Source organism: Seriola dumerili, unplaced genomic scaffold (assembly GCF_002260705.1).
Source record: "Seriola dumerili isolate Sdu_G_001 unplaced genomic scaffold, Sdu_1.0 BDQW01000807.1, whole genome shotgun sequence".
Taxonomy (NCBI): Eukaryota; Metazoa; Chordata; class Actinopteri; order Carangiformes; family Carangidae; genus Seriola; species Seriola dumerili.
The window spans coordinates 2,649,946-2,671,492 of record NW_019175062.1 but is presented as its reverse complement, the minus strand read 5'-3'; the positions used below and the strand labels follow the sequence as shown (position 1 = coordinate 2,671,492).

At 41.2% G+C, this 21,547-nt stretch overlaps 1 protein-coding gene across 1 annotated transcript in view; it reads right to left on the bottom strand.

Annotated features, from left to right (window-relative positions):
• Positions 1-1,603: 1,603 nt before the first annotated feature.
• Positions 1,604-21,547, bottom strand: part of ryr2 (ryanodine receptor 2) — a 225,349-nt gene continuing 205,405 nt past the window's right edge. The window contains exons 104-115 of the mRNA XM_022766015.1: positions 21,061-21,330; positions 20,709-20,839; positions 20,111-20,153; positions 19,124-19,257; positions 18,565-18,625; positions 16,995-17,141; positions 15,440-15,574; positions 10,849-11,005; positions 6,775-6,839; positions 6,318-6,418; positions 4,681-4,732; positions 1,604-3,833 (exon numbers count right to left, since the gene is read on the bottom strand). Of these exons, the coding sequence (XP_022621736.1) occupies positions 3,738-3,833; positions 4,681-4,732; positions 6,318-6,418; positions 6,775-6,839; positions 10,849-11,005; positions 15,440-15,574; positions 16,995-17,141; positions 18,565-18,625; positions 19,124-19,257; positions 20,111-20,153; positions 20,709-20,839; positions 21,061-21,330 (1,392 nt within the window). The 3' untranslated portion in view covers positions 1,604-3,737. The remainder of the gene's footprint in view (positions 3,834-4,680; positions 4,733-6,317; positions 6,419-6,774; positions 6,840-10,848; positions 11,006-15,439; positions 15,575-16,994; positions 17,142-18,564; positions 18,626-19,123; positions 19,258-20,110; positions 20,154-20,708; positions 20,840-21,060; positions 21,331-21,547) is intronic.

Genomic DNA, 21,547 nt, shown 5'->3' with positions numbered 1-21,547 from the left:
AGAAAAGAAAAGAAAGACAGCAGATGAACAGTCCTTATTTGAAAGGTTTCTTGGACATGTTTGTTGAACATCATTTGCCAGCTCTGTGCATTCATTCATTCAATACACAATTCCTGTTAATGAAGAATGTATAAGTAAAAAAATAAAGTAATAAATAAAACTTCAGTCTGATAATAATTCTGTTTGAAATAAACGGTTTAGTTTCTGATGTTATCATTCATTTGGCCTTTATGTGTGCATTCTGACCCAAATCCTACAAGGTCCAGACTGTGTAAGTCTGTGGAAGGTTTCTCCGCCTCTCTAAACTCTGCCAGTTCATTTCCTGCTTTACAGTCAGAGAGTAATGATTACAATACCAAACAGAAATAAGAGAGCAAACACTCCAAAGTATTGAACTGGCTGATTTCTGTATCTGGATGGTGACTCTCCTATACATGTATTGCATGAGACAGAGTGTATACAGTGTGTGTGTCTGCAGCAGTGTGTACTTAAACAAAGCTCAGCTAACAAGATGAATTCATCTTCAGCATTGCTGGTATTCCAGCATTGTAAATGATGAAATCCTGCAAGTGACATGAAAACCATTGATGCTGTTGGAACAGCCTCACATACATGTAGCTGTTCCATGGCTGACTGAAAAAGCATTGCAACAAACACTAAAGCTAAAGCTAAAGCTAACACAACCTGATCCAAGAGCTCTGCAGTAAATCCTACCACAGGCTGCTGTTGATCTGTTTATACTGAGAGGTGATTCTAGTATTTGTCCACCCATTAATATCAGTAAATATTAGAAGAACCTCAGTGCAGCACAACACAGTTCAACAGCAGCACAAAGTGCAGCCTCCACAGTGATCACACAGATAACTCAACAAGTCACCTGAAACAGTTTCAACAAAAACTGAACATTATGATGAAGGAGGATTCCTTACAGGGCTGTTGGATCAGTCACTTAGATTAGCTATGTGGACCTCATTGACTGGCAATTGAATGTATATAGAGACACCGGAAAGAATTCAATTTTTTCTTAAAAGGAAGAAGCCATTGTTGGAGTATTCCAGCCTATTAAAGCTAAAACTGTTTGATGATTTTTGCCAGTTAATAATTGGATGCTTTTGGGTGAGTTATAGTTTTGATATCTGCTTCAGAGAAAATATTTACAACCACTGATAGGGACTGCTCCACAGGCATGTGTAGGGGGCAGTCGAAGAGCACAGAAGTAAATATGTGGTAATTTATGTGTATTCACTAATTGTCTTCCTTTGAGCACGCTGAGTTTCAGGTTACACTCAAGGTTGGAGTCGGATGAGAAGGAGAAAACCAGCGGAGCCAATCAGAAGATGACAAAACGCCTGTGCACATTTCTTTGTTTATACCTGTATATATACACTGGATCAGGGAACGTTAGTTTGTCAGACTGTGGACTGATCAACACTTGTTATTGGTTAGGGAAAGTCACATCTGATCCAGAATTCTTTAACTGCTCATTGCTTGCTGAAAAGATTCACTAAACAATTTGAACTAAATTCCTTGGTGTGGACATTCATTGGTCTTTTGAGCATTCTGAACACTGCACTCACCCCGGGGGGGGGGGGGGGGGGGGGGGGGTTTCTGCCAACAGCAAAAACTGCTTCACCAACCATTGGACGAGTGGGACAGCATTGGAGGTGTGTGACACTAGCCCCCACTTGCTGCTGTCATTTCAAACTGAACTCTACAAGGCAACTTAAAGATCCTCTAGTACTGCATAAAAAAACAGAATCCATTAAATCATACTGAGTTGTGTATTTCTAAAATTGTTCTTCATAAATTTGAAATTCATAAAGCTATAAAGCAAGCACAAATGAAATTTCAAATGTGGATATTTCTACTCAGGTCATACCAGTCATTATATGTCTCCAGTGACAAAGTCCTGAGGACATTTCCCTCTCCATCCATCTTCCATCTGTTTCTATTTTCCTATAGTGCTTCACATGGCACGTTTCTCTTTCATAAACATTTCATCACTCAGCTCCACGTTATCCTCATGTCTTTACCTTTATGTGAAGCTATCCAACCTTCCTCTCTCCTCCTCCAGTGTGCATAGCTCATTCCTGGCTTAGTAAGGCACTGTATCCTCCTGTCTCCCCCTCCCTCTTCTTTCATCCACTCATCTGTCATCTATCGTCAGCCTGCCCTTGCTGTGCATTCCTACTTCAGAAACCTAACTGAGAGTTACTCCACTGATTCTTTATCTTGGCTAATAGGCACGCACACACATTGTATGCAGCTTCAAACCGATAAATCCCTTTTTGCTGCTTTGGTATTGCTTTTCATAAAACTACATCATTTGATTAACAAATGTACCGAGCAAGCCCTAGTGGAGTAGCATTCATTAAAAAAAAAGAAGACAGGCTGAAGTCCTTCCAGTGGCACCCAGAGACTTTGATGTCTCTTCAACACCATGCTGAAGAACAGGAAAGAACAAACTTGCTGACCGTTTAGCTGCTCTTGTCCTGACGGTGGCATCAGACATACTGTCTGACCAGTAGCTGTCCACAGATATCAGTCTGGACAAGAGCGTTGGAATTGGATTTCCCACAGATGTCAATAATGGATTAAACCATTTTGAAAGCATAGTTTGGGGGACATTTACTTATCTTATCTTTACAATAAAAGATCTGATGAGAGCTGATGGAGGATTGAGTCTCGTAGATGTCCGTACTACAGCTGAATTTCCATGTCACTCAGCTTTCTGGAACAAAATGGACTTGCTGATCATGTTGCTAACAAAGATGAACACTTGAAGAGCCCTTCACACACAGTGTTGGCATGTACAGGTGTGGACTCAGTATTAACATCTGTACTTAAATTCAGTCCAGTACAATAGGCCAATTTGTGAAGATCAGATTGTTCAGATTTTTGTTGACACTGTGTCACAAGAGGTTAATTCAACTCTGTGGTAGTTCAGGAGACTGTAGTTTAATGGTGTGCTGGATTATATTATTATGTAGAGGAACCTTATATCTTCCCACTATGCACCAAAAACTAAAAAGCCTTGAAACAGTGACCTTAGAGTTCAATCAAATCATTGCCTCCTTGTAGGCGAGAATTTGTCTTGATCGCTGACTATGGAAGCTTCTAAGGTCAGATTTATTTATTGCAGAGCTCTTGTGTTGGATTACAGCGTCCACCCCCTGTACCTACAGACAACGTGCACTGTACACATGAAAAGTCGTAAACATCATTGTAATGTTTTCTGTGTTCATCACTGTCCTGAGAGTCTTTCAGGAAGAATTCTCTTTATCTCTTCCTCTGTCCATCTTTGGGTCCTTCCCTTTCCCCTTTTTCCATTATTCCTTTGTATTTTTTGCTTGTTACTGTGAATGTAGAATAAGTTAAAGCAAAGAAGTCATTATCTGAGCCAAAAACAAAAAACCAAAAACCTATAGTACAGCATATAATCTGATATTTTCTCTGTACAAAGTCTTAGAAGCATTCCAAACAAAGTGTGCTGGAAGTGAGGGGCAGAGCTGGCAGAGTTGACTGTCTGGATGAGGAAGAACTGGGAGGAAGGCTTAGGGTGGGGCCTGTAGAGGAGGCTGGAGATGTAGTTCCTCTTGCACTGGGAAGTGGAGCAGAGTGTAGACCCTGTCGACTTCTCAGAGAGCAGTATGAAAGGTCTGAAGGAGAAGTAGAGGGAAGGCAGATTGCCACAGGTGACAGTGTGAAAGGGAAGAGTCTGTTGCTCCAAGAACAGATCAGTTGAGCTGATCCTCGTACTGTTTCCGGAAACAGTCACCAGCAGGGAAAAACTCCCAGCAGCGCTCCTGGTACATCTTCCATACGTAAGACTCCTTCAAGACAGACAGATGAGAGGAGGGAGGAAGGGTTTACATGATGTATGACATTTTTCTGCATGTATTTGACTTATCAACATCATCCACCTCTGAGGTTAGTACCAGCAGTGTAAGCTTCAAATACAGAACCACAAATGGCCTCAGTATGCTTCAAACAATGTCATGTGACCACAGTGATTCTGCCAGCTCTGAACAGCCAAACCTGTTGTCAAGAAGAGAGCGAGAAATGAGGAATCAAATAACAACTCTTTCTCTTACCTCTCCTCAAAGATGATCAATGTCCAGATAAAATCTTGATGAGATTTGAGACACTTTCATTTAAACTCACATCTTTGCATCTGTTTGTGACAGATCTGATTACATCTGTCTTTGTAAATCAGTCCTCTTCCACTCCACAGTACCTGTCACTACAAGAAAGAAAACTTCTGCACTTTAGCAGTTTAGCTAGCATTAGCTAACAACTATCTATAAGCTAACACAAACACATGAATAAATCAAATTCATAAACTACAAGTGAGACAAGGGTTTAATCATCTTCTGGGCTCTAACTCTCTGCTCTTTCACCCACAAGATCATTCAGCAATGAACTGATCAGGGTATTTCTGAAATGAAATGCTGATAATTTAAGTTTCTAAGGCTTAACAACTTGTAATTGTTATTTATGCTGAAGAATAGAAGTTTTAGTTTTAACAGTGCAGCTAAAGGATCTGACAAGAACTTTGTCTGAAGTATACTGAGGTTTTAACTGCAAAGATCAGAACCAGTGGCATAAACTTTGAAGCTGATCTGTACTAACCTCATTACTGTTTACTTACTGAGACCAAAGGGAAATGAACTGGTTTACCTGGCCTGTGTGCTCTGTTTCATCTTTGTTAATGAGATACATCACAAAGAATCTGAAACACACACACACCACATTAGAAAAACATATCCACAAAAATTTTCACACATACACCAAACATGTATAAACACACACCAACAGTGCCTGATGGTAAATACAATGTGGCTGCTACTACTTAAGTATCAACACTGAAGCTTGAAACTCTGATGATGTTGGAAGGAGTCCTTTACCTTAATTTGGGAAAAGCAAGAATTACACAAAATATAAGACATTTTAGATATTATCACGTTAAACCTGATCTTAATTCTAAAATGCAAAACTCAGAGAGTAATACTAAACTGAAGAAAAACTAAACCTTAAAGCATCACTTTTTCATTTTCTTAAGGGGGGAGGACAAAACATTCCAAACAAGTTTTTTTGGTTTTGAGAGGTTGTCTTTACCTGTTCTGAAATGTTCTGTCTCAGAGTAAGGAATCACACATCTGAGAAATCTTATTTTTGTTTTTTCTTGTCGGATACAAACTGTGTTTGCCAATTTTCCATGAAATGACAGAGGTATTCTGACAATAACTGTAACACAAATATTAGCACAGGAAAGACATTATACAGCCATTTCTACCGCAGGTCCTTCCCCAGGGGATTAGGAACCTTATGAAGGACTTGGAGGAACTAGGAACTAAAATAGTTGTTAAAAGGACAAGGGAGAGAGTGAGAGAGAGAGAGAACAGTGATCGAGAGAATGAAGTGAATGAAGCAGAAAAATAAAACTTAAAAATGAGGTTATGTTAGCAGAAATCAATGTTGATGTTGTTGTTGTTGATGTTCTGCAGTGTCATTTTCATTTATTTCATCCAATTCAAACATCAAAGTCACACTGCAGTAAATACAAGGAGCATCACCATGACTCTGTCTCTGGTTTCTCACATGTGAAAATTAGTAGCAACTACTTTAGTTCATCTGGTTTCATAGTTCCTGGAACCTTTTGGACTGAAATGACAACTACTGGTCATACTAGTCGGGGACAGCGCTCAATCCTTTATTCCGTGAGTATAATGAACCTCAAACAGCCACACCAGAGTTTAATGATGTGTCACAGAGTCATTATAAACCAATGAGAACCCAATGCTATTACACAGAGCAGACATAATATCTATAATAGAAATGTTAAACAGTTCAGTTATGTCTCTTTGTAATTCTACCTTCATTAAAGGGAGCTGAAGAAATACCAAGTAATTAGAAAAATAATTATTAGAAAACACTAATTAGCACAAGAACACACATACACACACACTCACTGAGCACTTCATTAGGAACACCATACCAACACTTGGTAGTTCCTCTCTTTGCTTTCAAAGAGCCTCACTTCTTTGTCCCATGTGGGATAAGATAAGATATGGGAAACTTTCCTCTGAGACTCTGCTCAATGTTGACATGACTGCATCACATAATTTCTGCAGATCTGTCAGCTGCACATTCATGCTGCCAATCTCCTGTTCTACCACATCGCAGAGGTGTTCTACTGGATGTAGCTCTGGAGACTGGGGAGACCACTGAATATTGGTAATAACAATAAGCAGGAGCACAGCTGTTCCTAATAAAGTGCTTGTTGTGTGTACAAACACACAAACTAATGTACTCACAGGTAGTTGGCTAAGTTGTGCTCCTGTAGCGTGTGCGTTTCAAAGCCATGTGGCACTGTGTCAAAGTAGTCGTTACCTATTCCACAGATAAAACATTTGGTCTGGAAGAGAAACATGGGAATGTTGAGTGATGGTGATTATCCAAAACATGTGCCTGTCAGTTTCCATCTGTCTGTCTATCTGTGATCCCTACAGAAAATAGTAGCTTACATCTGGACTTCATGCAGATGTTTGGGGTTTTGGGTGTGTGTATGTGTGTGTGTACAGTATGTGTGTTGTTGTGGTGGTAGTGGTGGCGGTGCTGTGGATTGGTGGTGGTGGTGGTGGTCGGGACTGGCAGAGTGTATTGCCATATATTATTATTTCATACTGTCATGCATAGCTGTATAATGCTACATAGTGTGTGTGTGTGTGTGTGTGTGTGTGTGTGTGTGTGTGTGTGTGTGTATGTTTTCACCTCCATGTCTTCTTTTACTTGTTCCTGCTGATCCCTCAGCTCTCCAAATGCATCAATGATCAAACCTAGAAATCCAAAGAGCACAAATGGTGAACGGGTGAAACCACCTGGTTTTACTGAACTCACATTATCACTACTGCCACAACTGCCACAATCATCAGAATCACTTGGACACTCTTCCTATTCAGGCTGACGTGGGGTTGTGTGGGGTTAGTCATATATAGTTGGTACATCACCTACAGTAGATTATGATAAGCGCGATCCTAGTTAGGAAAGCCAACCAGGGCACTGGCAGAGTGTCAGAGTGATAAGCTGCTATGCACGGGGCCACCAGAAAAAACAGTCCAATATCTGTTTAAATGTATGCTTCATGAGTCTTCAGTTATGGCTTAAAACGTTTTTTAACACATGTTTTACACAGGGACTTTGATCTTTGACCACCAAAATCTCATCAGTTCGTCTTTGAGTCCAATTGGAAATTTATGCCAAATGTGAAGGGATTCTGTTGACGAGTAACCCTTTCAAATGATGCGCTGGCAACAAGATAGATGGATAGATAGATACTTTATTTATTAGTACATTTTTTGGCCAAGAACTCCTGGCATTAAAGTTTACCAGATCTGGAGTTAAACATCCCATACCAGCTGAGCTGAAGAAGCCGTACCGTGGATGCAGAGCCAGGGCTAAGCTAAAGGCTAGGAGATGGCTATATAAGCCTTTTCTCCCATCGATCCTCATGGGAAATATCAACTCCCTGGCTAACAAGTGTGATGAACTGGAGGCACTTGCGAAGAACCAGCGAGCATATTGTGAGTGCAGTGTCATGTGTTTCACGGAGACCTGGTTAAACGACAACAGTCCCGACCGTTGTGTGGATTTACCCGGCTTCACTGCAGTACGAGTGGACACAGACGCAAGGGCAAGTGGAAAGAATAAAGGTGGAGGACTGGTTCTGCTTGTGAACAATAGATGGTGCAACCCCGGTCACATCAGAGTGAAGGAGAAGATCTGCTGTCGGGATATTACCTGTTGGCAGTTGGTCTTAGACCGTACTATGTACTGAGGGAATTCTCACACATTGTCGCCATTGTTGTTTACATTCAACCATGGGCAGAGCATGCAGTCACGTGTGACTTCATTCACGAGACTGTTGCAAGAGTACAGACCCAGCACCCTGATGCATTCATTGCAATATCGGGGGATTTTAACCATGTCACTCTCACCTCTCACCTGACTGGCTTAACTCACTATGTTGACTGTCCCACAAGGGAAATTATGACTCTGGATCGTTTGTATGCAAATGTCAAGGAAGCCTACACTGCTTCAGCTCTACCACCACTTGGCAGATCAGATCATAATCTGGTTTTTCTTCAGCCTTTCTACAAGCCAGGTGTACTGAGGCAGGCTGCAACCACCCGCTCATTCAGGAACTGGACCCCGGAGGCCAGTGAGTCTCTAAAAGACTGTTTTGAGTGCACAGATAGGAATGTACCGTTGGAGTCACAGGAAAATGATAAAAGCAAGGATACTGACCTTGCCAGAATGGTTGAATGTACCACGGAGTACATTAACTTCTGTATGGACACTGTAATACCAGCAAGGACCGTACACTGCTTTCCAAACAACAAACCCTGGATCACCAGTAACATCAAGATCCTCCTCAATCAGAAAAAGGAGGCCTTCAGGGATGGAGACAGGGAGCAGCTCAGGTGTGTGCAACATGAGCTGATGAGGAGATTAAAGCAGGTGACTGGCTTTAAAGAGAAGAACAGCCAGGCAACATCAGGTGATGTGGACAAGGCCAATGAGTTCAACCTGTTCTACAACAGGTGTGACACAGCCTCACCTGTTCTCTCTCCCACTGCTTCAGCTGCAGCTTCTCCTACGACATCTCCTCCACAATCGGACACTGCAGCTGCAACTCCCTCCACACTGGGGTCAAGTCTCCTGTCCTTTACAGCGGAGGAGGGGAGGGCGGAGCTGAAGAGATTACGTCCTGGAAAGGCAAAAGGCCTGGATGGTGTGTGTCGGAGGCTGTTAAAGGACTGTGCAGCCCAGCCCAGTCTACAAGCAGGGTGGGTCCCGGTCCTGTGGAAAACATCATGTCTTGTTCCGGTACCTAAAGTAGGACGACCGGCTGAGATAAATGACTACAGACTGGTGGCCCTCACATCATGAAGATGAAGACCCTGGAGCGGCTGCTTCTCCACCTTCTGAGGCCACAGGTCTAACATGCAATAGACCCCCTACAGTTCACCTATAAAGAACATATTGGAGTGGATGATGCCGTCCTTTACATGCTCCACCGGGCCCATTCTTACTTGGATGAGCCAGGTAGTAACATGAGGATTATGTTCTTTGATTTCTCAAGTGCATTTAACACCATCCAACCCCCCATCCTTAAAGACAAGCTGGAAAGGATGGTGGTGGATCTCTGCTTCACATCATGGATTGTGGATTACCTGACAAGACGACCACAGTACGTCAGGCTGGGTAACTGTGTCCCAGGGACAGTGATGAGCAGCGCTAGGGCTACACAGGGGACTCTTCTGGCACCGTTTTTGTTCACCCTGTATACGGCAGGCTTTAAATACAACTCTGAGTCCTGCCACATCCAGAAATACTCGGATGACACAGCTATTGTGGCACGTATCAGAAACGGGCAGGAAGAGGAGAACAGAGATCTGACGATGGCCTTCAGTGAATGGAGCGACAAGAACTGCCTCCTTCTGAACACCTCCAAGACCAAGGAGATGGTCATAGACTTTCGGAGAACTAGGCCCAGCATTCAGCCAGTCAACATTTGAGTGAAGGACATTGAGGTGGTGCACACTTATAAATACCTAGGTGTGCACCTGGACAATAAACTGGACTGGTCCCTGAACACAGATGTCATCTACCAGAAGGGGCAGAGCCGGCTATTTTTCCTCAGGAGGCTCAGGTCCTTTGATGTCTGCAGTGAAATGCTGCACATGTTTTATCAGTCAGTGGTGGCCAGTGTACTTTTTTATGCTGTAGTCTGCTGGGGCAGCACAGCAGCATGTCCAGCATGAACACAAAGAGACTGGACAAGCTGGTCAAAAAGGCTGGGTCTGTGCTTGGCAGGAGTCTGGACTTACTCAGGACGCATGGAGGCATGCAATGTAAGATGGAGGCCATCTTAGACAATACAAACCACCCTCTCCGCAACATTCTGGCACGACAGAGAAGCAGCTACAGCTTCAGCAAACGTCTCATCTCACTGCACTGCAGAACAGAGAGGTTCAGGAGATCTTTTGTTCCCACTGCCACCAGACTATAGAAAACCTCAGCCAAAGGAAGCGGACTAATCTAATTATTATTGTTTATTTATTATCAACTGTTATTATTATTAATATTATCAACAATGAGCTAATGGACACATGAATTTCCCCTAGGGGATAAATAATCTGTCTATCTATCTATCTATCTATCTATCTATCTATCTATCTATCTATCTATCTATCTATCTATCTATCTGTCTATATTGTGTTCACATGGCCAAAACCATCTTTTGTAAGGTCCCTGTGACCTTGACTTTTGACCACCAAAATCTAATCAGTTCATCCTTGAGTCCAGGTGAAAGTTTATACAAGGCGTTACTGAGCTATCGCGTTCATTGTATGCATCCTGTATGTGGATTGCCTTTATTTAAATTGTTATTTCTTTTCATTCATTATTTATAGTGTATATGAGTGATATGACATGAACAATACTTCCATGATGTCAAGGGTATAAAAGCAATAATCTACTCTCACTCAGGCATTTGTAGAAAACAAGTCCCTCCACAGAGGCAAACCATTCTGTGTGTTGTTTTTGGGATAAAAGTATTGATGAAAAAAGATATATACTATCTGTCATATACTCTCTTCTTGGTTCTGTCTTCTCACATACAAGCTTGTGATCACAATTAGTCTCAGATGTCTGAGCTTCCTGACATAAATAAAAGAGCTATCTCTGAGGGCCTAAACCCTACAGAACACTACAGTCTGTGTGTGTGTGTGTGTGTGTGTGTGTGTGTGTGTTGGTGTGTTGCACACGTGTGCGATCTCTCACCCTGGATGATAGCCAGGAGGATTACAATGACAAAGAAGAAGAAGGTGATGTCAAAGATGATGCGATAGATCTCATACTCGTCACCTGCTGGGTCTTCAATTTGGTCACCGATCCCCCCACCTGCTCTCACACCTACATACATGTGAAACATGTAGCACTGTGGAAAGGGGCAAGAGACACACAGGAAAGGGGGGTGGGTTGGGGGTCACAAAAGCTCATGTCAAAAGGCCAAAAATGATCAATCACACAGGTAATACAAAACATTTTTTGTTTTGTCAGTCACGTAGTGAGAACATGTGTGACGTTGACTTCTGTGCATGTTTCTACAGAGGAAATTTGTAATATAACCAACAGAAACAGAGCAACAATGTACAAATTTTTTTTTTTTAAATCAAGTTCAATAGACAGAAGAGTCAGTGTGAGTGAGAAAACTGTATGAGCACTAGGACACCTGTCATCTTGGAATTGTTTTGAGTCATCAACTAGTGCATCCTCAATTAACTCTCCTCATTCTTCAAAGGACATCTATGTAAAAGGTAACATTAGAGTAGTGTAGCTCCTATAGGGAAGAGTGCAGTGTGTAATTATGCAATCGGCAGAAAAGTGACAGTGAAGCGGTGAATGGAGCGGAGCAGAGGAAAAGGTTAGCAGTAAGTTGTCAATTTGGCATTAAATGAAGAGTATGGGCTGCAGTGTGTCAGTTAAATAATAAATGGTCAGCTTCTCAAGACCATGAAAAGTTATATGTTGTTTCCCAAACTGCTGGAAAAGTGAAGGGGGTTAGTCCTAGAAAACATCTCCCCAAGAAAGGCTAATGTTAACAGTATGTTTTTTGGCTTCTATGTAAAGTTAGCTACATTCATAGGAAGTCTTGTTAATCAGCTGCTTGTCATTACTTCCTGCATGTCCAGTGCTTTTAATGTTCAATAAATGGTATGAGTAACTTTATGTGTTGTGGCATTTTTTTTTCCTACAGATAAAAGTAAAAAGCTGTAAATTAAGACACTAAAGACAACCATGAATAATCTTTTCTATAATGATTCTAATCAAATTAAATAGCCTCATTTAATTTGAGGCTATTCTGACTTGCATGAATATGGGCCAGCGTTGCATCCTCATGGACACTGGCACAACAGCACTGCTGCTGAAAAAAACTCTAGGGGAAACACTGGACATCCTTTATACTGCACACAGAGGGAAGATGCAGAGAGGAACAGAGCTACAGAAGAGAGAGGGGAGAAGACAAGGAAAGCCCAGTACAGAGAAGAATTTGAAAGTACAAGTGAACAGAAAAAGAGAGATCAGCTCAGATCCTCTCATCCTGTTGAGTGTTATTGTAAGGAAGGAAAAGAAAAAGAAAAACCTCCCTTGGGCAGAGGCCCTTCATCAGTCTATCCCTCCATCCCACTAAGCCTGTGTCACCTCTGTGTGGACCATGCAGAGCTGCCACCTCTGGCCCTTAATAGGAAACAGAAGAACTCTATGGAATGTTATGGGTGACTGACTACAGGGGATTAGAGTGCGTGTGTCCTGAAATTTCCGGGTGACAGAAGCCCCCCCCCCCAGAAAACACACCACAGAGCCCTTATATAGTATTTCTCTCAGATGGCTTGGCAGCAGGAACAGGAGAATCACAGCTGTAATTCATTCTGTCTTCACCTTTGTCCACCCTCCATCACTGACACTACATATCTGACGTATATGACACATGGTAACCTATATGTGATTCTACCTGTTAGGCTAACATGCAAACAGAGATGGAACTATATAAAAATTCTGTGTCATGATTATAGTGACCAAAATTATCACGGTTATCAGTATTATCACGGTGTTGTTAAAATTAGCTGAAAAAGTTTAAAAATTAATATAAAACTAACTGAATCATTTCACCAAGTGAATGTTGGCATTTAAACATTAAAATAATAAATTGTCAAACACATCTGTGTCACAGATGAGGACAAGGGTTTGCCCGCTGCATGCCCACTCTGTGATCAAGGGGAAAGTAAATTAATAAATTATTGTTATTATTATTAACCGTGCTGTAACATCTTTCAGAGCACAGACACTGTAGACACACCCGTCACCTGCCCAGCATGGTGCTGTCAAACCAGAAGCACTGCGGCTTCTGCGCTCGGAGGTGAAAGAGTGACCTGCAGCCCTGAAATAAGTTTTAAAAACACTCAATCATCGATTGAAGCGTCTCACACAGAGGCCCAGACACACAGACACACACACACGGAGCAAACGGCACGGCAGAGGCTATGCCAGACACGGAACCAGGTGAAAAAGATAACTGAAGATTGAGCTCACGACAGCTATCACTGAACTTTACTGTAAATGCAATAAAAAGTAAAAGGCCAATAAGAACTTTATCCAACCACGTGTTCAACTGTTCAACAAGCAAAAACAGAAAGGAGATGTTTTCATCTGTTTCCTCAGCCGCTTGTTAAGGTAATATCGAACTGTGGAAACGCTACAACGAAAGCTGTCTGTATGTAAGTCTAACTGATTATCTTAGTTTACCACAAATCTTAAATCTTGGCAGATTGGTGTAAACTGAGCAACTGGCTGAGACAAACCAGAACAATCAATTCACATCCTGTTCTGAATTTATTCTTTTTAAAAAAGATCCAGTAATAGTCTGAGCTGGATCAATAAGTGTATGGATAAGATGAAAATAAACTTAGCTGGTTAATGTCTGACTTTGTGAGGATGAGCACATCACAGTTGAAATCCCTTCACTATAAATCTTGTTTAACCAGTGATATTTTGTGATGTGTGTGATTGTGTGTTTTTTATGGCATACAGTGAGCTCAGTCACGAACATGAAGGATTACTTCATGTCTAAGTGTCTGTTAATTAGTAGATGGAGCTTTTTAATATCTTTTGTCCTTGTAGCTGATAAATACTCTCATAAAGTCATAAAGCCGTTTTCTGCTCCCTAAGAATTTACACTGAGTGTGTGTTTGAGAAAATGTGTAACCCAGAGTCTGGGCTTATTGATTCATGCCAGAGTGTCATTTAGATTTTCTGGAGGAAAATCAATCATTTAGATTAATCAACTGTTCGATAAAATAGTCGATAGATTAATAATTAGAAAAATTGTCTTTAGTGGCAGCCCTAGTGTGCATGTGACATTGCTCAGAACAGAAAGGCAAACTCGTCTGGCAGTGTAAAAGGAGTCAATTGCCTTCTTTGGCAGGCTTACTTGCTTTTAACAAAACCTGCTTATACTTAACTTTGGTGTAAAAAAGTATTAGAAAGCTGAAAAATCTCTGTCACTGCCTTTTCCATGTCATGACTGACACATAACAAACTGACTTTGCTTACCGCGCATGCATCTGGGAGACTGTTGCTGGTTGATGCCGTAAAGAACATAACATGAGTCAAATAAATCACAGTAATCAACCACGGTTATAGTGATAATTAAAATTTAAACGGTAATATTAACAATCTGGCATTTCTACCGTGCTATAGTGTGATTCCGGTAACCGTTTCATCTCTACATGCAAATGTAAAGAGTTACACCACCAGAGTTTAAAAAGCAGCATAAACCTGATATCACTCTATTATCACCTGTTCATGATGAAATTAGTGAGTTAGCAGCCATCTTTGGGTGAAACTCCAGTATTGCAAAGCTGGTCCATTTTTAACCAGGATGAATCTTAATTGCATTTTATATTGCATACTCTAGTTGCCCTGCTCCAGTATCATAAAACCAGTTTCCAGTTTTAATTTTCCAGGCCAGATGACATTATGAGGCACTAGTATATCATGAATCCAAGCAATAACCCAAAGAGAGCCTTCAACTGTATCATAATAAAAGCGTCAGGTTGGTAGCATGAAAAAATTTTTGTTGTCATGCAGACTGTTGCTATTCCTGGAAAACTAACAGATGCCTGGAAAAGAAACTGACAAAAAATGACCATGTAATCCTACAGCAGCTCAGCTGGAGCATAGACAAAGCCTGAGGGTGAACACCATCAGACTGAAGCTCTGACCCATGAATTTCTCTCCATAAATGGAGCTGGACCCTTTACTGACAGGCTGCACAGGATACTACTTTCAATGAGACAGGATTTACTGACATGATCAGGCAGAATAGCAGCGAGCCACTGGCCACAGCACTGAAGTTAAACTCTGGTCTTTATGCCTACCAACACCCAACCATGTAGATGACAAAAACTGTACATGTCTTCACTAAAATAAGCTATAAGTTTAATCTTAAACTTATCTCCTTAAAAGGTCACCAGAATTTCTTGAGAACAGGTCCACATCTCATTGCTTCATCCCCAACACCACTGCCTGTGACTAGCACCACCTCTATATCCATTCACATAACAGCTGCTGCCCAGCTCCATAAAGCTACCTGCTGTTTGCTGAGACAACCACCACTACTACACCCTTCATCCATACAGGGGTGTCATTCATTACAAGCTTATCCATAATATTAGTTCTGCTTATCTCTCTGATGCTGTCACTATACACACATGTAACTCTAACCAGTCCACAGGGGGTGGGGTAGTGGGGTGGTGGGGGTTGTTTTGCATTTTGCAGCAATAATGTTTACTGAGACACTCCTCATACTCACTGTCAGCATGTCGTCACACTTCATGTCTGGCAGTTCTCCATCTTCACTCTTGTTGTAGAACTTCCTGAAGAAGTTGAAGGCCACTACTGTGTAAAGGTAGACCACCACTGCTAACAGCCCAACTGTTAACACCAGCTGGAAGACAGGAGCAGAGACAAAGCTGCTGTGATGAACAGCAGACTCTGAATAAACCTGACCAGTACAACAGTCATCACACAGGTGAAAAATGACAACTGGCTTTTTTCTACAAAGACTTTATGTTTACAAGAGACAGATGTCAGATAGCTCAGTAATAATGTGTCAAGAGTTTTGTGTAATGGTTGAGCCTCTAGTTTTCAGAAAAAAAACTAAAGGATGAAATGTGTTTGCATAAAACTATAAAAGGTTACAAAGTTATCTCACAGAGTTTAGATATTCGTCAGTCTACAGTTAGACAAATTGTGTATATATAGAGACGATTTAGTTTTGTGGCTACTCTCTCTAGAAGTGGGCAAGATGACTCCAAAGGCACAATGCAGAATCTTCAATGAGGTAAAAAAGAATCCTACAGTAAGAGCAAAAGAAGGAATCATTGGAACTGACTAACATCTCAGTTCGTGAGTCTACGACATGCAAAACATTGGACAGGCAGGATGTCCATTGAAGGACACCATGGACGAAGCTGCTGCTCTCCAAAAAAAAACATTGCTGTGTGCTTGAAGTTTGCTAAAGAGCACCTTGACACTCCAAAACGCTACTGGGAAAATGTTTTGTGGACTGATGAAACTAAAGTTGAATTGTGAGGAAAGAACATGCAGCACTACATATGGTGTAAATGGGGCACTGTATACCAACATGAAAACATAGTGAAGTACGGTGGAGGGAGCATCATTCTTGGCTATGCTGCCTCTAGACCTGGACAGCTCAAAATCATCAAAGGGGAAAGTGAATTCCCAAGTTTATCGAGGTCTCTTACAGGTTACTGTCAGGGTGTCTGTCCACCTGCTGAAGCTCAGGAGAAGCTGGGTGATGCTACAGGACAATGACCCTAAACATCAAAGTGAGAGATGCTGTGGAATGACCTCAAGGGAGCTGTATACACAGGCGTCCTAAGAATATATGAGTTGAAGCAGTTCTGTAGGAAGAATGGTCAAAAATCCCCCATAAACATTGTGCAGGTCTGATCAGCAGCTACTGGAAGTGCTTTGTTGAGGTTACTGCTGCCAAAGGAGGTACAACCAGTTATGTGCAAGGCTTCACTTTTTTTTTCAGCACTGTGAATGTCTAATGGGTGTGATTAATAAAGACATAAAAAGTTATAATTGTTTGTGTGGTATCAGCTTAAGCATACTGTGTTTGACAATACTCTTGACCTAGATGAAAAACAGATCACATTTTATGACCAATTCATGAAGAAAACCAAGTAATTCCAAAGGGTTAACATACATCGCCACCGTATATACAAATGTAAGCCTTTTGAAGTTATGTTATGTATTATTTCATCACTTTACAATAAAATCAACAAAAGCAAGTGCAAGAGAAATTAATCATTTATCAAGTCACTGCAGATTTTTACCTGTTTGCCATTGTGTGTCACTGAGGACAGGATGGTGCGCAGTGTCTTGAACCCCATGGCGATGTCGAGCAGATGGGCAGCAAAGAAGAAGTTGTTATAGTGACCCAGGATGGACATGGTCATATACCAGGCCAGATACAGGAAGGACTGCAGGGAGTGAGGGGGCAGGTTAGTCATGGTACTGTAGTGTCTATTGCAGTGAGTATGTGAGCACTGAAACAGGTTTTGCTTGCTTCATACTGGACATTAATAGATCATGTGGTTGTTCAGTGCAAAAATACATTCCAACTGTGTCTGAAGTTAATTTTTTAAAGTATATTTTTTGGGCTTTTTATGCTTTTATGATAGCACAGTAGAGATAGACAGGAAATGGGGAGGCAGAGAGACATGCACTAAAGGGCCGTCCGATGCAGGATTCGAACCGGGGCCAACTGTAGCGAGGACTGTAGCCTCTACAAATGGGGCGCCTGCTCAACCCACTGCACCACTCGACGCCCCTGTGTCTGAAGTTAATTTGAGGCGACAGCATTCTGTGTTAGATAAATCCAGTGAATACCCAAGTTGCAAAATTTTTAGTACAAAATACTGTCTTTGTGTTACTTTCCCTCCACCACACCTGAACAAGGAAACCAGGATGTTAGGAAGTGATCTCTTATTGGCCAGTGTGAGCAGGAGGAATGATTACACATGCATAAACTGGGCATGTGATTAGTGTTTAAAGACTTTAAATGATTCCATAATTACACGTTAACTGCAACATGTGTGAAATGTTAATAAGGAATACAAGTAATGTTACGTGAGTCATACCGACACATATATCAATTTAGATGTATGATGTAACTGATAACAGGTGAAGCCTCGCTTCTCGTCTGTACCATGTGACTGCTTTTTGTGGCGGGTCGAATTGTGGCGTGACCATGACATCAGACCTCCGAGAGAAATGATATTTCATAGTTTATGGTTTCTAACACTTGATAGACATTGATTGTTTGTATTTGCGACGGATCCACAAAGGAAAACAAAGACTTCTCCAGTTTGACAAGTGTGACATTATTATAGAGGCTTTATGTTTATTTAAATATATTTTTTAAGCATGTTGATTGCTTTTACAGTAGCCTAATTAATATAAAAGTTCTGCTTCGAATAAAGATACAATTATGATTTCTCTTACACTGATATGTTGCAGTATACAAACATTCGTATTTGCCTGTTTGACATTCTGACTAGTAGATGTCGCTCTGTTAAAATGAAGAATCAAGAAATGAACCTTTTCTCAAACCACTTTCCTGAACTGGTTCAGTGCTTCATGAAGCATCTTACCATCACTACAGAATACATATGATATTGTCTCAGTATAAAATAACTGATGATTTAACAATTAAACAAACAACTAAAACTGCTTCATGGGAAAACTGAATGTTAAGAGTTTGATGGAAACCTCTAAAAATCTTATATTGATAGTAATTCAATTTCTGGAAAGTCTGCTATTTGTGCACAGGAACTTCAACAGTGAATCCATGTGATGGAGCCAGACATGGCAGGTGAAGGATTTGTGTTTCTAAGCACTTACATTGTCTGTGAATACCACCCCCAGCTTCCAGATCTGGTACTTGACATCTATGGAGTTCAACCTGTTAACAGAAGAGAAAGAGGTCTACAGAAGCTGATCATGTGTTCTCCCCTTTTCTCAAAGAACTTTTTTGCCCTGAGTTAAGCCTCCAAAGTAGAGCATTTCTGCCTTTTAGCCAGTTTTAAAATACAGATGTGAATTCACTTTGACTAGAGTTTGTCCTCTTCAGTATGAGATTAACTCTGCCAACCACAGAACACTGTAGCCAGTAGTTAATGTTACTGCACCTGCTGTATTTGGTGTGAAATGATGAGTGCTCCTTGCTTTGTTCATCGAACAAATTTGTAAATTTGTGGGTCCTCACAGGACCACTACTTCAAGTAAACAGATTTATTAATGCCAGTACAAATTACAGGAAATACAGACTCGTGTATAGAAATATGTAAAAGCAATAAAAGATCTGTCTCTCTCTTTCTCTCTCCCTCGCACGGTCGCACGCACACACGCACGCACGCACGCACGCACGCACGCACGCACACACACACACACAAATACTCACACAGCAGCCAGTGAGCTGTCTCTCCTGGGCTTTCTCTTTTTGTGAGCATCACTGAAGTCCAGTGCAGCCTTGTCCATTCCCAGCAGCTCACTGATGCGGTCATGGCCATAAAACTCCCCATATTTATCCATCACCTGATGAATAGCAGAATTTATTCATGAAGCATTTTAAGTGGAACAACATTTCTCTAAAACTTCAGCTATGCAGGGACAGATGACAAGGTGACACTTTGACACAAGAAGACATCACTGTTCTCAGTATCTGTCTACATTTACTTTGTCTCAGTTTTTCACTGAGGTAAGCCTCAGGCAAACCCTCCCAAAACTGGAGGAGAAATGTGGTTTTGTTGACTAAATCGAAAAGTTTAAATGATTTATAGATCAAACTGTAAGTATCCTACACTGTGAGATGCATCAGAGCTGCCCTGATAAATTTAAACCTTTGTGATTTTTGTAAGAAAAGGAGGAGAGTACAGTCTGAGCTAATAATCTAACACATGACTCACATTCACAATCACTGTACAGCTGATCAGGAGCTCACTGAAATGTGGCATAAATAGCTACATTAAATAATTTCAGAGACATACAGTAGTGAGAGAGAGAGTTAGAGTAAATCTGTGATAGGGAGAGTTAGAGTAAATCTGGGAGAGGGAGAGTTAAACGTGGTGCACAACTCCCTCTGTTAAGAGTCTGTACATCACACACATCACTACATGATGTACAATTATTTTGCAATTGTATATTACTGATTAGAGATGAAAATTAGTCAATCTCTGCAACCCACTGTCTAAATTGGTCAGGATCTTGTGAGTCACGTAGTCTAAATAAAAACTATATACATCATAAAAAAATATATAAAATAAATATATTTTATATATTTTTAAAAATCCAAAAACCTAAAATCATTGTAACTGAAGTCATGTGATTTCTAATGGATGATGTGATCGGTAAGTGACAATATCAGGTCTACACAAAGGGTGACACCTACCTTCCTCTTCACAAACTTATCCCAGTAGTTGTTTGGGAAAGATCTGAAAATTAGAGGACAAAAGCCTCATAAGTTGTATCATCTTTAAAGGTTTATTACAAACATTTAACTGTAAAGAACTGTAAAGAGACCTGACTAATATTCTCTCCCAGTCTGAAATGCTTTTTCCCGCCACATTGCAGTCTTTGTCCACAATCTCTATTGGTGTGGAGGGCAGGAAGAGATACATGCTACCTCCATGATTATTGGACAGCCATTTCACAACTACCAGTGACACACTTCAGTTTTACAGGAAGGTCATAACGTGGGATTTTCACGTTCCACCATACAGGTGCCCTGCCCAACCCGTAGGGGTCGCTAGTGTAACAGGATTGACAAGACTGTGAACCCTCACCATCAACACAGAGGAATAACTACCAGTGGCTGAACTTTGGGTAGCACCTCTGCTGAACAGTTTTTCCCAAACTGCATCGTCTCTTCTTTCCACTGATTCTTCACACATCTCTCAGTCATTGGCACTTGTCTTTTTAATGGATATATAACACAACCTACAAGCTCATGTGTACACATTCTCATACAGACACACAGTGTCACTCACTGTGTGTTGATAACCAGTCTGTCCCACTGTCCCTTGATGTCATCTTCAGACGGTTGTTCTGTGATATAAAGGCCATCAAATTCCAGCTTCCTGGCCACCTCCTTCTCACGCTTAAAGATAACCAGTGGCACCTATATCGCACACGCACATGCAAACAAACAATATAGGAGTGCTATATCCTTGAATTGAAAATACTCAAAAATATCTAAGAAAAATTACAGATTACACACAAAATGAGGATTTAATGATGGCTTAATGCTTTAGCTTTTGATTTATCTGATGATTTGAAGAGTAAATACCAGATACAGATTATTAAATTATTTCTGCTACATATCAGTAGTCAGTATCCTGCCTTGAGACAGTAGTATCCAATGATACAGAAGAAGGAGATAACAGTGTGCAGGATGGCCAGGATCCGTAACATGGGCTCCATGTATCCACTGCTCTCTTCCAGCACAAAACGGACTGTGACAGGTTTCAGGAGCTCCCCAGTCTCATCCATCACCTCCTCCTTTGTCTCCATTGCTTCTCCACTCAATCCATCCCAATGAACACTGCTGTCTGGTTGGCTGCTGGTGTATATAACTTCCCTTTCTTCAACCACAGATGAGGATGTGGACACCTGGTAGGGACAGTTTATTAGTCTTTAAGCTAATATGCTGTGACCCTGATGATCTAACCGATAACAATTTCATAGGCAGGACATGATAAAAGCAACGCATGTGCAATCCTATAGTTTAGCCTCATGATAAAATATACAGCTTCTGTGAAGCCTGAAAGGTTGGGGGGGGGGGGGGGGGGGGGGGGGGTTCATTCATTTTAACAAGACCCTCGCCCAA